Source organism: Pygocentrus nattereri, chromosome 17, assembly GCF_015220715.1.
Source record: "Pygocentrus nattereri isolate fPygNat1 chromosome 17, fPygNat1.pri, whole genome shotgun sequence".
Classification (NCBI taxonomy): domain Eukaryota; kingdom Metazoa; phylum Chordata; class Actinopteri; order Characiformes; family Serrasalmidae; genus Pygocentrus; species Pygocentrus nattereri.
The window spans coordinates 2,748,832-2,766,363 of NC_051227.1; the positions used below are offsets into that span (position 1 = coordinate 2,748,832).

The 17,532-nt window shown below is 39.8% G+C and overlaps 1 protein-coding gene across 5 annotated transcripts in view; it reads left to right on the forward strand.

The window, feature by feature from the left end:
* LOC108433984 (Down syndrome cell adhesion molecule-like protein 1 homolog) overlaps nucleotides 1-17,532 on the forward strand; it is a 125,810-nt gene that overhangs the window by 82,911 nt on the left and 25,367 nt on the right. For 2 of the 5 annotated variants that reach the window (XM_037546548.1, XM_017708894.2), the window contains exons 8-18: nucleotides 821-1,093; nucleotides 6,089-6,370; nucleotides 6,488-6,607; nucleotides 6,992-7,168; nucleotides 8,247-8,452; nucleotides 11,080-11,176; nucleotides 11,423-11,551; nucleotides 12,289-12,456; nucleotides 12,571-12,641; nucleotides 12,772-13,012; nucleotides 15,085-15,270. In XM_037546548.1, the coding sequence (XP_037402445.1) occupies nucleotides 821-1,093; nucleotides 6,089-6,370; nucleotides 6,488-6,607; nucleotides 6,992-7,168; nucleotides 8,247-8,452; nucleotides 11,080-11,176; nucleotides 11,423-11,551; nucleotides 12,289-12,456; nucleotides 12,571-12,641; nucleotides 12,772-13,012; nucleotides 15,085-15,270 (1,950 nt within the window). Of the gene's footprint in view, nucleotides 1-820; nucleotides 1,094-6,088; nucleotides 6,371-6,487; nucleotides 6,608-6,991; nucleotides 7,169-8,246; nucleotides 8,453-11,079; nucleotides 11,177-11,422; nucleotides 11,552-12,288; nucleotides 12,457-12,570; nucleotides 12,642-12,771; nucleotides 13,013-15,084; nucleotides 15,271-17,532 lie in introns of those variants that run through there. The other 3 variants (XM_017708895.2, XM_017708896.2, XM_037546549.1) reach the window with 2 other exon arrangements.

A 17,532-nucleotide genomic window follows, 5' to 3' on the forward strand; every position in this document is an offset into this window, starting at 1 on the left:
TGGTCTTCATATGAAAAGCAAATTTTAACCTGCAGGCTAAGTGCTGTTAGCCAAAGGTAATCTAGTTAGGCAAGTGACCTTCATTTTACCACTACAAAAATTGAATCTTGAAACCAGAAAGCACAAGGATAAGCTGTGTTTGAGTTCATAACCAGTTATTACATAGCTGAACCTCTCTCAAAGCCTCTGTTCTGTCCTATCCTCTAAGGGTGTGTTTGGGGTTGGCATATTGAAATGTGATGCTATATGGACTTTTATTGACATGTTACATGTTTGATGCATCAGGGAGGACTTTTTGACTAGGCATATTTTAATTTATTTATTTTGCTTGAAAAAATGTGTGGTAAGTAATTTGACATAACATGTTATGCAACAACCAACTAATACAGTTTAATATGCAAAATGTTTTATATTGTTTATAGATTATATACTTGTGTGCCACACTTTATTAGCCTACACAATTACATGTCAAAGGCACAGACACAAACATTATTTTCTGAAAACAAAGAGCATTCTAACCCCTTCTCGTCTTCCATTATCCACTCATCCATCCTCTGTTCAACTTTCTTGTCCTCTCCTTTCTTTCATTCCTTCCTTTGTTCCCTCTTCTGTCTCCTTTTCCCTCCCCGCATCTTTCACCTTTACAATTTCTCTATGCAATCTTTCTTTTCTCTGCATGTCTCAATTCCCCTATTTCTGCCTTTTTTTGCATCCCACACCCCTCCCTCGTTCAATCTCTCTGCCTCTCTTACTTTACCCTCTTCCTTTCTGCCACATCTCATTCTCTCCTTCCCTCTGTCTTCCTCTCTCTCCCTCTCAGGCCCCCCAAGTATCCGGGCAATGCGTAACATTACAGCTGTGGCAGGCCGCAACACCTTCATCAACTGCCGTGTGATTGGCTACCCTTACTACTCCATCAAGTGGTACAAGGATGGCATGCTGTTGCCAGACAACCATCGGCAGGTGGTGTACGAGAATGGCACCCTCAAGCTGAGTGACGTACAGAAGGGAATGGATGAGGGGGCATACCTGTGTAGTGTACTTATCCAACCACAACTGTCCATCAGCCAGACCGTCTATGTCACTGTGAAAGGTAAGGACCCACTCCAGTGTATTTCCAAAACAGATCCTTCATTCACTCAAAAAAACAGCCATATATATAGCACTACATCATTCTGCCACTATGATACTGAGGAAGCATATCTAAATGATTCTACGTTTAAAAAATCAAATCTACATGAGTTTCCAGTTACCCCAGGTGTAGTTAATCAGCCAAGACAGGTTTAGCCACAAAGCTAGTATAGCCAGAGTGGAGTAAGACTTTGCAGCACATTTGGAGATACAGATATTTGAGATACAAGTCTTCATTTACACAATGTTGATAGATAAAGATGATGTAATGTAACGAGTGACACTTAAAAGGAACATTTTTGTCATCTTTTATTCAATTCAAATAGACAGTAATGCAATCATATGGGTAAAATAAGGACATCCCTACATATATCAGTTCTTCAAATATGTCAAATTGAAATCATGAGCTGAAGAATACTAGGAGGAACTTACATTTACATCATTTAGCATACGCTCTTGTCCAGAGCGACTTACAAGAAGTGCTTTGTTTATCTAGAGAAAGTATCTTTGCTAGTTACCAATAGGTTAGAGAGAAAGCTTGTCCTGAGCTCAGATACTGCTAGAAACAAAACAGAGTTGAACACAGAACTGTGCAATACAATAAAATACAATACATAAATGCAGTGCAATACATTACAATCAATACTTAATTCAGTGCTCATTTAAGTGCTGTATAAAGAGATGTGTCTTCAGTCTGCGTTTGAAGACAGCAAGAGACTCTGCTGTACGGACAGCCAGTGGGAATTCATTCCATCACTTGGGTGCCAGTAGGGAGACCAGTTCTCTTGTTTTCACCAGATTTTTTTGGTTTGGAGTGTGTGGTATGATGCTTAGATCAAAAGAGTTCTCTGATGCCTTCAGAAAGAAAGTTTGAGATGCGTATGAGGCTGGAAAGTGCTTAAAAATATATACAAAACATTAAATTCAGTCATTCCACTATCTGAAAGTGTTCTACAGGTGGAGAAGATTTAAAACCAGCTGATGCTTGACAATGGGTATGGTGACCTTGACTGCTCCAGAGCATACCAACCATTAGCAGTGCTTTTTTAAAGGAGATTACACCAGCTGTTTGTGTTCAATTGAACATCAGGGCTAGACTAAAGTTTGCTAATGCTCAAAGTCCAGGACCACTAAAACAATATGCTATGGACAAACAAATCGAAGATAGAATCGACTGTGAATTCTTTCATACCAGAGTGCTTGAGGAGAATGTTAGACCATCTGAGAGAAAAAGTTTAAGCTGAAGAAGTGTTCCTTCCAACAGGATAATGATCCCAAACATACAAGTAAATCCACCATGGAATGGCATAGAATATTGCACAGTTGAAAGAATTCTGTATATAGGAATGGGCAAAAAATTCTCCCAATAGATGTCAAAAACTGGTAGACAGTCATAGGAAATCAAGTTCTTAGTATCATAAGGGGCAGTACCAGTTACTGAATTCATGTATATACTAACTTTTACAGTAGACAAAAATAACATATTGGTTCCTTTTTTAATCAATGATTCCAAATTAAGTTGACTTTTTTGTTCTTTTATGTAACATTTATTTATACATACTGTTTAACACAAGATCAAAAACTAATATGTCCACATGTCACAAAAAGAGAAAAATGTCTTTTTGCTTCATATGACTTTATAGTATAACACTAAACAAAAAGAGCAATAAAGATATAGGTAGGCAAAACTACATTTTGTAAAATGTTAGCTATATATTCAAAAGTTTGTAGAAACCTGATCATTTAAAATTTAATCTAAAATATGAGTATTAACACAAAGTTAACAGGGAAGTCTTTACATCAGTTGTTACTTTGTGGATTTGATTGCATTCAGTCGCAGAGGCATTAGTTGAGGTCAGATTCTGATGTTGGAATATTAGTTTTGGATGACACAAAAAGTGATGAATTGTAACTCATCTCAAAAGTATTTTGATGGTGCTTCATCACTCCAGATAACATAGTTCCTCTTTGCAGCACTCTAGCCAATGCTTGGCATTGGGCATGGTGACCTTGACTGCTCCAGAGCATACCAACCATTGGCAGTGCCTTTTTAAGGAGATTACACCAGTTGTTTGTGTTCAATTGAATGTCTTTGTCAGCAATGTGTGCACCTGATGATCAAACCTATGTGGACGCCACTCCTAATTATTGCATTCAGATATATACAATCAAGGACATAGTGATGCAATCTCCATAAGCAGACTGTGGTAGTAGTGTGGGTCAGACTGAAAAGATCAATGACTTTAAACATGTCACTATCATAGGACACTACCTTTGCCGCAAGTTAGTTTATAAAGTTTCTGCCCTGCTTGAAATAAGGAAAATAGTGAAAGTCATCTCTCCTCTGTTGTATTCACTCATTCAGAATTCCAAACTGCCTCTGGAAGCAACATCAGAACAAGTTTGTCCTTTATGAAATGGGTCTCTGAGGCCAAGCAGCTGTACACAAGACTAAGCGCATTTTCACACCTTAAAGTCCAAACATAGGTTCATGTTTTTGTTACATTGTATAGACTTAAGGACTGAAGTCTCACATATGCATTTGTATAGCTTACCTTCCTGGCAGAAGAGCTTGTGTGGTCTTGGGATCTTCAAGCCTTCTAGAGTAGTACCCTCCTGGTAGGGTCTCCAAGGGAGAACAGGTCTGGAGTGAACACCCAGACTAACACAATCCAAAATCCCCTATGAACAACTGACACAATTTATCATATACCCTGCTTGGGAGAGGGTGGTGGGCTACACCCAGCTTGACAGGGTGAGAAGTTCACTCATCATGGAGGAGCTCAAAGTAGAGCCACTGCTCCTCCACTTTGAGAGAGCCAGTTGAGGTGGTTCAGCCACTTGAATAGGATGCCTCCTGGCAGCCTCCCTGTTTATCAGGCATGGTCAACTGCGATGAGACCCTGAGGTTGTCCCAGGACCTGCTTGAGGTGGTATATCTCCAAGTTGGCCTGGGATCAGCTTGGGATCCCCAGAATGAGTTGGAGGAAGTTGTAGGGGACAGGCAGAGGTTTGGGGTTGAGTCGTGTGACTTTTTTCAAGTTGACTTTTCTTCAGACCAAATTACAGTTAAGTATTTAGTCTCTTCCTTTCCCCATGTGCTATCATGACTCATTTTTATTTCTTGTTTGGTTCTTTTAATCTCCTTCTGCTGTTTAATGAGTGACTATAGCCTGCCTCAACTTCCTGTATTCAGTCCGAACCATCCAAAAAGTGTTTTCTTACTGTAAATAAAAACCATGGGGCAGTTTGATCTGGATTGAGACCACCCCATTTGATCAGAACAGATTTTAGTTCTTTGGTTAGGGCCGTAATTGAGGCACCTTTGGCATCTGCTATTTTGGTTCAGACCGAACTGAAAAGTCAGAAGGTCTGGACCAAACAAGGTAGGTGTGATCACTATTGACCACCCTTGGGGCATCGATTGCAAGCCAGACTGTCTCGTCCAATTATCAGTGCCTGACCTCCCAAATGCAATTTTGACTAAATGAGGACAAATTTCCACAGACATTCAAAATTCTTCTGAAAAATAATGGAGGCTCTTCTAGCCACAATGGGGTGGGATGGGGAGCAACTCTCTACTAACTCCTGAGGTTATGGAATAGGATGTCCAACAAGCTCATAAAAGGTGTGATGATCAGGTATCCACATTCTTTTGACCATATTACATAGCTGAATTTATTCATAAGAGAAGTGTTTGAATACATATGAAAACATAGTATACTTATAGCATGCCAGTAAACAAAACAAAATGGTAGCTAAAGTTTACCACAGATTCACTGCTTGGAAGTTTTACATCCCTGTACAACATTTTGCAAAGTTTGAATGTGTAACTATACCAGAAAGCTTCAAGTTGTGTGAGTGGTCATTTATTATAAGATCGATTAGATTTGTGTTAAGTGGACAATTGTGTACATTCGATTTTTCACCAAACCATTCCTTTAGTAGTGTTTGATAATATTGGTTTTGTTTTACCAAATTATGCATTCTGAACAAAGCTTATTTTGTTTTGTATTTGTATTAGGTTTTATTTTTGTAGTTTTAATACTAGATTACAAAGGTCTAATACTCTGGAGCCTCTTCAAGGATCTCTTGTGATGTTGCCTGCCATAGTGGGTGCCTTGTTAAGTAAACAGTATTTAGGTACTCGAAGAGTAGTGAAAGTAACAGTCAATAAATTAAGTACTTAGTGGGGAGTTTGAGTGCAGAGAGGCTTTAGCTTATTGTGTGTGGTTAAGACTGATGGTCTCCTCATTAAAACAGACCTGGAAACCCAGAGATCAAGACCATTGTTAATGGCCTTTGTTTAACAGAATTTGTAGCTTGCTGTAGCTTTATAGCTATTCATCAATGTGTGCTGGGGGGATGTACATGCTTTTCAGTCTGTTCAGGTAAAAACGAATGAGAAGGTGCTAGCTGATGTGTATGGACATCACAAGGTTCATGGTACTCACAGGATTCAGCTCCTAATACAAGGGCAGTAAAGTCCAGTGTGTGTGTGTGTGTGTGTGTGTGTGTGTGTGTGTGTGTGTGTGTGTGTGTGTGTGTGTGTGTGTGTGTGTGTGTGTGTGTCTGCCAGTACAAGAGAACACTGACTCCAGTGTGAAGGCAGTATAGTGTGCTGCTTGTCTTGTCATGTCTCTGATTTAATTAGCTGAATTTTAACGAGCCCCAGATTAAATCCCCCAGATGTCTCCAATGTAGCCCCCCACCTCAGTTTCCATGGCAGCACCATTATTCCCCATGCCAATTGGGCTCTAATTAGAGCAGCTATTATGGTCTGGAGGGACAGAGAGGTGGTGCGTGTGTGTGGGACGACAGGAGAGAGAGATTACACTGCAGATCATAAAGAGGTATACATATCAACTTTCAGTATTAAATTCTAAATTCATCTCTCACCCCTTCTCCCTTTCTCCCTGTCTTCCTCATTCCTTCTCTATTCCTATTCTTCTCTCAGTCCCTCCTCTCATCCAGCCCTTTGACTTTCCCCCTACTTCCATTGGTAAATTGATGTACATTGCATGTGTGGTGTCATCCGGAGACATGCCCATTCGGATAACCTGGCGAAAAGATGGCCAGGAAATTGTGTCAGGCACTTCTGGCGTCACCATTGAGACTAAGGAGTTCATGAGCTCACTGCAGATCTCCAAAGTGTCCCTCAAGCACAATGGCAACTATACCTGCATTGCCAGCAACGATGCGGCCACCGTCAGCTCTGAGAGACAGCTGATAGTCACTGGTGAGATTATCAGTCAAGTACCTTACCAACTAATCCAACCTAAGGCCTATTAACATGTAAATTGGGTAGGAATATGAGCTGAATGTAATGAGCATCAAACTCTCTGCATTTTCCCAGTTCCCCCTCGCTTTCGGGTTCAGCCTAACAACCAGGATGGAATCTATGGCAAGTCTGGAGTTCTAAACTGCTCTGTGGATGGCTATCCTCCCCCCAAAGTTATGTGGAAACATGCCAAAGGTACTACCAATTTCCAAATTATACACGTGTTTAAAGTTAATATGGACTAATACTCTGACACTCTGAAAACAGCTGCACTAAAAATTGTAGCATTCACTTTATATTATTCTATTATAAATTAGATCACCTTTTCCTCAGGTGTTTTATATATATATAAGGATCTCCAATATAATTAGATTAGTCTTAGTTTTGTATCATTGTTATATAAAAGCTTGCATGGTTTCTCTGTATGTGTGTGTGTGTGTGTATACATATACATATAAATATATATATATATATATATATATATATATATATATATATATATATATATATATATATATATATATATATATATATATATACAGTTGTAATACTTAAACATTTTGTATTTTGGTTTTCCAGGTATCGGAAACCCACAGCAGTACCACCCAGTTCCTCTGACTGGCCGCATCCAGATTATGCCCAATGGGTCTCTTCTAATCAGGCATGTTTTGGAGGAGGACCGTGGCTACTATTTGTGCCAGGCCAGCAATGGAGTGGGCTCTGATATCAGCAAGAGCATGTTGCTCACTGTCAAAAGTGAGTCAAACTACACGAAAGTGTACTAATATTAGATTGCACATATTATATCATGATATATATCCTGTTTACTACTTGTCATGATCGGGGGATAGTTTATATTCTGTGTAACTTTACAGTAAGATTGTTTTGTCCTTTTATAAATGAATACAAGAGACTTTCAAAGTGTAGAATGGAAATAAAGTTTTTTTTATTATTACTGTTATCAAACCTCTAGATAATATACTGAAAGCAGTGTTTTAATGAAATCATTTTCAATATTTTGCATTATATTTGGCCTATCTGATGTAGCAGACTTTGTTGCCTCACATACATTAAATATGCAAAATGAAAATAATAGGTCATATATGTGTCACAAAAATTTTCTTCAACCGTGGACCAAGGCTGTTGTAATCATGACTTTTGAGAATATGTTTTAGTGGTGTTGGTTAGATTTTGATGAGATTAGATTAGATTTTTGATGGCCAAGCCTAATGCAATCAAAGGAGTTTTTTTTTTACCTTACTATTTGCTTGCTCCTTTTTCTTTTGCCCCCGCCCCCTTATTTTCGCAGTGTTATCTTACTCATTTTGTTTTCTTTATCTAAAAGAGCATACAGTAAAGACTCACTCTCTCACTTGCTTAGTCTCTCTCTCTCTCTCTCTCTCTCTCTCTCTCTCTCTCTCTCATGCTCTAAAGCCATGTTGGTGTTATTGATTGAATCATTCCTCTCTTCTGCTTCCCTCAATTCTGTCTGCTTCACTCAGTGGAGGGAGGGAACAATAAATAAGTGATGAAAACAAAACAGCGGAACCCTCTTAGATCAATAAGTGAGAGTTCGCGGGTGGGGGATGCAGAATGAGTGAGTGTGAAGGAGTGGTTGAGGAGAAGAACGTAGATGTGGTATCTGTAGCACATGGTGTACAAAATTGTTCTTACATCACACTGACCTTGATGGCACTTCATTTTAACACTAGCACAAACATTGTCTATTTCTTACCATGATTTCTTGTTCCTGTATTCTCTCTCTCTCTCTCTCTCTCTCTCTCTCTCTCTCTCTCTCTCTTTCTCTCTCTTTCTCTCTCTCTCTCTCACACAGTCCCAGCCATGATCACATCTCATCCCAACACCACTATGGCCATAAAGGGTCAGAATAAGGAACTAAACTGCACTGCCAGGGGCGAGTACCCTATTATCATCCGTTGGGAACGGGGTGACACGGTCATTGACCCCGACCGCAACCCTCGCTACTCCATCACTACCAGCCCCAATGAGAAGAGCGATGAGGTGATCTCCACACTGAAGGTAAGACAGCTCTCACAAGCACACAAAATCTGCAAATCAAGGAAACAAAATGAAGGTCAGTAATGAAACATACCGATCATAACCAAAGCAACGAATAATTGATTACTCAGATTATGAATCACTACATTACCAAGCCAAATTTGATTAAACTAAATTTAGCATGATGTTGTTTTATGCAATTTATGTTTTATGTGTTTTATGGTTTTATGCTAACTAACAATCAAGACAAAAATTAATAGCATTCAAGAATTCACTAAAGTAACAGCATTAAATATAACAAAACTAAATCAGTTTATTTTTAATCAAGTAAATCAGTCTTAATTTAAACAGTGCAGTCTGTGCTTTATGCATTCTGCTGTCTGTCTACACTCAGTTGCAACTAAATTCTACAGTCAGGTTTTTATTGAAATGGAGGAAAGTCTGCATCTCTTCATGCTCTTGTGAGAGCTACAGAGACATTGGGCTCTGAAGGAGCAGATGGGAAAGTGGCAAAAGTTTGATGCAAACATGTTCTCTATCAGCAGTTAAAATTGAGCGACTTTGTGTAAACACTTCATTTCAGCAGCAACCCTTTGTCCAGCTGCCCTGTATGTTCACAGAGAACTACCTCCTGAAACTATTTGCCTGTGGTGGCTAATGTTAGCAGAAAACAGAAAAAATGCTCTCCTGTGTTTGCCGAATTTGACTGCACCTGTGGCCTTGACGTTAAGTTTCTTGTAAACGTTGTAAACATTATCTGGAAAGTGAGCAGGGACACTGTGCTTCTCTGTTCCAACCCTATTAACGATCCAAGAGACCATGCATTTCGAAATACAAAATGTTCCAGCTCAGCTCATAACATGAAATAGGATGGCTTTTAACAACAACAATAGCTAACTGGCTCGCCCCGTCCCAAACCACACACTTTTCTCTGCTTCACATACTACAATAAGGAGTGCACTTCTAATGGTGTATGGGCTATTTTTACACACTTAGTACTAGTACTACACTATATTGGTGAAAGTATTCTGTCACCCATCCAAATCATTGAAATCAGGTGTTCAAATCCCTTCCATCACCTCAGGTGTATAAAACCAAGCACCTAGGCATGCAGACTGCTTCTATAAACATTTGTGAAAGAATGGGTCACTCTCAGGAGCTCAGTGAAGTTCAGCATGGTACCATGATAGGATGCCACCTGGATGCCACCTGTCCACTCATGAATTGTCCTTGCTACTAAAAATTTCATAGTCATGTGGCATTCAGATTAGCTCAAGAACAGTGCATAGAGAGCTTCATGGAATGGGTTTCCATGGCTGAGCAGCTGCATCCAAGCCTTACATCACCAAGCGTGATGCAAAAATTTAAATACAGTGGTGTAAAGTGCTGTTACTGTTAGTGGAGATGTGTTCTCTGGAGTGATGAATCACGCTTCTCCGTCTGGCAATCCGATGGGTGAGTCTGGGTTTGGCAATTGCCAGGAATGGTACTTATCTAACTGCATTGTGCCAAGTGTAAAGTTTGGCGGAGGGGAGATTATGGTGTGGGGTTATTTTTCAGGAGTTGGGCTTGGCCTCCTAGTTCCAGTGAAAGGAACACTTAATGCTTCAGCAAACCAAGAGATTTTGGACAATTTCATGCTCCAAACTTTGTGTGAACAGTTTGGGGATGGCCCCTTCTTGTTCCAACATGACTACACACTAGTGCACAAAGCAAGGTCCTTAAAGAAGTTAGCAAGTTTGGTGTGGAAGAACTTGACTGGGCTTCACAGAGTCCTGACCTCAACCCAATAGAACACCTTTGGGATGAATTAGAGCAGAGACTGTGAGCTAGGCCTTCTCGTCTGACCTCACAAATGCATTTCTGGAAGAATGGTGAAAAATTCCCATAAATACATTCCTAAACCTTGTGGAAAGCATTCCCAGAAGAGTTGAAGCTGTTATACTTGCAAAGGGTGGGCCGACGTCATATTAAAACCTGTGGATTAAGAATGGGATGTCACTCAATTCATATGCGTGTGAAGGCAGACGAGCAAATACTTTTGGAAATTAAGTGTAAGTGTTTTGGGATGAGGCGTGTCTTATAGAGATGGATGTTCTTCATGCAGTGAGCTGAGTTTCCTGTTCAGATGCTCCAGCATATAGGATGTGCTCCCATGCCAGCTAAGGTCCTCTTTATAAATAGCACAACTGACAACTGAGTTTAGCATGAAATGCTCCCACACTTTTGAGGATTTTGTTCTTGATCCTGACATCCCACTTTTGTCAACTCTCCAGTAAGCCCTAATGTCAAAGCATTCCTAGTGAGTGTGAGAAAGAGGTGTAGTGACGTCACCAACTACATAACTATTAAATTAGTTGCCAACTAACCAATTTAGTCAACTAAGTCGAATAATTGTTGCATCCCTATTCCATAGCATTGTAGTCACTTTCCAAATCAAGTAATAAAGACAGAGTGGATGATTGATGATACTAGCCATGACCTGAAATTAAAGCTCATGGACAATGGAAGAAGATGACTTGAATGAAAATAATTGATGTGATGAGCCACTCTTACCTGTACATGAATGTTTTCTCTCTCTCTCTTCTTTCTCTCTCTCTCTCTCTCTCTCTCTCTCTCTCTCTCTCTCTCTCTCTCTCTCTCTGTAGTTGAAGCCAGCTGAGCGTGGGGACTCTGTTTTCTTCTCTTGTCATGCTATCAACTCCTACGGCGAAGGCCGCGGCCTCATTCAACTGACTGTACAAGGCAAGACAATCAGCCATGAAGACCGTACTCAAGTCTGTCATGATACACCTTATCTAGAGACATAAAATCAATAATTTATCCCCTTGCTCCACCTCTCTTCTCGTTATCCTCATCTCTCTCTCTCTCTCACTCTCTCTTTCTCTCTCTCTCATCTAATCTTTATCTCAATCTGTATCTCTCTCTATCTCTATTTCTGCATCTTTGTCTAATCTTATGACAGTTTCTTGTTACTTCTTTGGATTTCAGAGCCACCCGATCCTCCAGAGTTGGAGGTTCGTGAGGTGAAGGATCGCAGCATGAACTTAAGATGGACCCAGAGATTTGATGGCAACAGCATCATCACCAGTTACGACATTGAATACAAAAACAAATCTGGTATGTAAACCTTAGCTGGTGTAAATCTTTGATGTCCCTTATATAGGCCAGATGGACAGTTTGTTTAATACAGAGCATGCACTTTCTGGACATTTCTGGTTCATTCTGGACATTAACAAGTTGTTTTTACATACTTATAATAGTTTCACCACTTTACATAAATACCTTAAATACATAAGTACAGTGCAATGCACTGTAATTGAGTGTGGTCCAGTGTATTAATTGTACATGAATGTGGGAAATGGGGGTGCTGGTTGCAGCATGCAGGTTGAGGCACAAAAAGCAAAAGTTTAGAAACAGAGGCCAGTTCTGTACACCAAAGCAGCCTAATAGTGTTATTACACTTTTAGAAAACATAATAATTATTGTAATAATGATGTTTTATTATTCTTTATTTATTCCACTTGTGTGTACCTATAGTAAATATCAGTTGACTTTGAGCATGACACAACCAGTTACCATGCCACATTTAACAGTCTGATTGGTTACCGCTCTGTTCATTTGCACAAAGTTTGTCCAAAATGAGAGAATAGAGAAAGGATGTGCATCAGCAGTCTAATGTGTCAGTTAATATGTCAGTATGTATGTATTGTCAATTTTCACTTCTTTATAGTGCAGTATCACGATACACGTTCATATTACTTAAATGTAGCTTAAAATTTCAGCACCCTTGACTTAAAACCTGCATCCCAGGTATTGTATATATTTAACGTGATATTCTTTTCCCCTCTTCATAGACCCATGGGAACTGAAGCATGCTACCCGCAAAATCTCCCCCACCAATAACCAAGCCAACATAGTAGAGCTACATCCTGCTTCTGTCTACAGCATCCGCATGTACTCATACAACAAAATTGGCCGTAGTCAGGCCAGCAAAGAACTGACCATCAGCACAGAGGAAGCTCGTAGGTTTACACACTTGCACACTTATATATTTGAAAACCAACAGAACCACATTACAGAGTAGCTGATCATGACTTGTTTTTAACCAAGCATATTAAATTTATTTCTTGTCACAGCTCCTGATGGGCCACCCATGGATGTTATTCTGCAACCTATGACGTCACAGAGCATCCGTGTCACTTGGAAGGTGCACAGCTTGGGCCAGAATTTGGATTTGCTTTCCAGTTCCAACTGTAATGGCAATAAGCCTAAGAGATTGGAAGAGTTCTTATGACCATGCTCTCATTCAACAATTATGCCCTGTTTCCTTCCCCTAGGCCCCTAAGAAGGAACTTCAGAATGGAGTGATCCGTGGCTATCAAATTGGCTACAGGGAGAATGGGCCTGGCAGTAATGGCCAGTACAGCATAGTGGAAATGAAAGCAACAGGAGACAGTGAGGTATACACACTGGATAACCTGAAGAAATTTGCCCAGTATGGAGTGGTGGTGCAAGCTTTCAACCGAGCCGGAACAGGACCTTCCAGCTCAGAGATTAATGCTACCACTCTGGAAGATGGTAAATGCACAAAAATATATGTTGGTTATCCAGAATCAGTTGTCAGTCACTTTAACAAATGTTACTTTTTTTTTTTCCATGCTTTGTTTCTACTTTGAAACAAGCACATACGATGACTTACACTCTTTGCAATAACCCTTGGGTGTATTGCTCCCATTGAGGTTTATGTGTGTGCATGTGGGTGGGTACATAAGAGCCCCTCTGGTCCAGAGACCTCTAACACTAGTGTGTCACTGTCCCCTTGTGACAGTGATATTGATGGTGTTAAAGATAATAGTAATAACAACAGGCATACTAAAAATAATTATAATTAGCTTGTCTGCAGAGGCCCCTCTCCCCTTTCCACTGCTTTTTCTCACAGTGTAATTAGCTGCAGCTGAGTGCATTGTATCCTCTTCTCTCTTTCTCATCCCTCAGTCTGGCTTTCAACTCTCTCACTCACCCAAAAACACCTTTCATTTATTTTTCTTACTCTGGTAAACTCTGGTCTCCTGCAATCACTGTCTCACTTACACCTGCATGTATTTCTGTAACTCACTTCTACTTATCATACAGTTAATTTTCTGGTATCATCAGTCATTATCTTCAAAGATGCCTGGTTGTGATAGCTATCTGTGTAAGACATCAAGAAAAGGAAACTGAAACTGAGAATGAGACAGAGTTAGACTCATGCATAGACCGAAACTGCAGTCTTCTGAACGACGATTAGAGTGTGGTCCACAGAGACTGAACCGAGTCAGACCCTGCGGCTTGTTCAGACAAATACAGTGTTTTCTTTTTGCCCTCCTCCTCTCCTTCTTTCACTCTCTTTGACTTCTCTTGCTCCCTCTCTTCCTGCGCCAGCTGCAGCTGCTCCTGCAAAGAGGCTGGCCAGCTTTATCCCTCCTCTATCTCACCCCCTCCTTTCATCCTGTCCTTCACGCACATGCGTTCTCTCCCAGCAAAAGGCACACAGACGTGCTCTGTCTTACCTCAATAGTGGCCTTCTTTATTCAGGAGCACCGTTTGGCCCCTCACCATGGCCACATTCACCACATATCCGGGCAGAAAGGAAAGTGTGAATGTTACAACAAAAACAGGGATTCAAATGGACATTTCATTGCTCCTGCATTTGAGAGAAGCGGTGGTAACCATACCACCATGAACTTAATTTTTGAGTATATTCTGCCATTTTTTCTACTAAGCGGTTCTGAATAATGTTATTTCCTCCTATTTATCATTAAAATTATAGAATATATTTACTATGAAGATGTAATCCAAGAAATATCCTTTTACTTTGAAGTATTTGTATGGACTGACATATGTCTGTTTTGCATGAGATTAATATTGTTCTTTTTTAAGGTTGTCACAATATGAATGTTAATAAATACATTTTTTTATATGGGTGTTGCCAGATGAGACACTTTTGAAACTGCAGATACACTACAAAATTGTTAGATGCTATTCTGTGAAACGGTTAAATATCATTCTTTAAAATTAGCACTTTAGTTTCCCAGACAAGTACAATATCGATGGGCAAAGAGTGGCAGATTGAACAGTGTGTTGACAATGCTAAACACTAAAATGAAACCCCTGTACCTCAAATATCCTAAATCATTTGTGATGACATTACTCAGTAGAGTCACTTACCAGAGCAAGGATAAAACAGCTACTTCTCCCACAGGATTCAAGCAGCCGATACATGCCGATTCTGAACCAGTTTGTAGTTTCCAGTTTGCATCACTACTTTTAGATTGCCCTGAAATGCACAGTTTGCTATGAGTAATTTAGGTACATAAGAAAATCTCAGCTGTCACTCAGTTTAGGCAGGTAAGAAGATACAGGGTAGAAGATTTGTGTAGTGTATTTTGAGATGCAGACTGATAGTGAATATTTTTTGTTACTTCTATTATTATGAGCCATAAAAGTATGGGTTTAAATATTTTTCACATATATTCTATGTCTTATAAGAAAAGTACTTGTGCCAGCAATCCCCTCACCTGGCACTGTTGTCTTTTTTTAACCAATATGGTGGTGAGAAACCCTAATCTTTATGAGCCTGATTAAGTTCTTTCTCTTTCTCGCTCTCCAAGTGCCCAGCCAACCTCCTCAGAATGTGCGGGCCATTACAGTGACATCAGATGAGGCAGTCATCACGTGGGCTGAACCTCCACGAATGACCCTGAATGGGGTCCTGAAGGGTTACCGCGTGGTCTTCTGGTCCGTCTTCCCCGATGGAGGTGGGTGCTGTGGGAGCCAGGCGCTGGGGCTGAACCAGAGTAATTATATACTACTACTGTTACTTCCACTCTTCTTTCCCAACTTCTTTTCCCTATGCCTCAGTTCAGTTTTAATTGTCACGTGGTTAGGCTTTTGCATTGTAGAACTGTGGATTTTTTTTTGTTTGTTTCTCTTGTTGGGCTCCAGAATCTATGATATGGTTTATCAGTAGTTTATTATTGATTGTAGAATTGGCATCCAGAATTGGTTTTTTAGAGTGGAGGCACCACAGTGATACCTTGGCTTACTCATTATGGGCTTGGATCTCTTTTTTAAAAAGCTGCTTTACAATGTCAAATCCAATTGAACTACATTTTTTATTGAATCAGTTGCAGTTTTTTAGAGTTCATGACTCCAGGATGCAACCAACCAAATCACAAAAAGATGCACATTTCAGTGTACAGAATGTCCATTTAAGTGTATAAACTGATTGTGACTGAGATCTGTGCTACTACATCATGATGGCAGTGATGCTGTTATCAAGTCTTAATGCTTCATCCATTTGTATATTCTAATGCATGCTGGAAATGGTGAGAAATATGGCAGAAAGTAATTCCACTTGTGCAATTAGGTCCCAGTGACACCTAAACACAAGCTGTGTGGAGCGTTTTCGAGTTCTGTAGTGTAGTTTAAAAACAGTGGTTCACATCTTTTTGAAACACCATGCAACTTTAGCACTGGAAGAATGGCTCTGCAGTCTATTCCTATAAATTGCATACAGAAATATTACATTGCTACCTGTGCCGCTGCATCTAAAATGTTTTGGTGACTTAGCAGCTACCAAACTCACAGAAAAACATGCATGCAAGGTATTCATTGACTGACGCACTGCTGCCAGCCACACTAGTTAGAGGCTTTTGTTTTGCTACAGATACATCTGTGCACACTAGCACTCTCACAGACACTTTTTCTTTAATCTTGTGTGACAGTCCTGTTACTGATGTAAGAGATTTAATAGCAAAGTCATTCTTATCTCTTCATAACTGTCCTGCATCCCTAAGTTTGAGACCACTGGTTTACACCATGAGCTTTTGAAGGATTCTTGATATTTATGCTGAGTGCCCTCTTGTGGATGTAGGAGACATAATATTGAGAAATATGGTAATTCCTACAGTTATGTAGTCTATTTATGTCCATTGCTTTTTGATAAATAATGTGCTTAAAATCTAAAAATATCACAATATTTGAAAATTAAAATAAACAAAAAGGAAAAATTGAATTTCTGAGTCCAGCTGACAGTTCTTCTTTGCATGGAGAAAAATGCAATTAAAGCTCATTGGACAAAAAGATTTAAATCTGGGGGTTTTGCAGGCCAGTCCAGATGTGTGAATGCTCCTGAATGTTCATCATGCCAATCAGTCACATTTGCAGCCCTGTGAACACGAGAATTGTCATCTTGGAATGCAGGAATGTTATGTTCCACTAAAAGATGATGAGCAAAAGACAAAACCTTGTTTTCCAGCTGCTCAAAGTAGGCACAGTGTTTCAAACTTATTGTTACTTCAACCAAAGGACCCATTTCAGTATAATTAAAACACTCCCAGAACATCACAAAGCCTCCTCCAGCTTGAACCACACCTTGCACGCAGTCCTTATTAGAGGCTACCCGAGGTCTATGATGACCATGATGCCTATCATCATTCATATACAGGCGTAAATGAGATTCATCTGACCAGATAGTTTCCAGTCATGAACAGTCCAATTCTTATGTCTCTTCGCCTACTGTAACCAGGCAATTTTGTGACCAGAAGTGAGCAAAGGCCTCTTGCGTGCCACTCTGCTCCATATATTAAAGGTATTCAGTTCCCTGCAGAGTGTTTGTTCCTAAATTGGTTGTGAAAAACTTGCCTGAAGGCAAAGCAGTTTTTATCAAGTCCTGAAACATGCCAACAGTCGCTTTCCGTCAATTCCATCTTTCAGCCACAATTCTGACAAGAATTACCTGTCGACTGTGATTTTTGCCACTGCTGGTAGACCCATATGACCATACACTTCAATACACCTGCAAACTCAGCTACGTCCTTCACACTATGGCCTTAGCATGCCCAAATGCAACCCACTCCTTTTTGCCAATCATTAACATCTGCTTTGCAACCCATTTTCCCACACATCGAACAAGACACTCACATCCTTGAGCATGTACAGGAGCCTGAAGTTACTACTACCTTTAACACATGAGGTGGCTAATTATAGTTATATAAGCTTTATATATATATATATATATATATATATATATATATATATATATATATAACTATAAT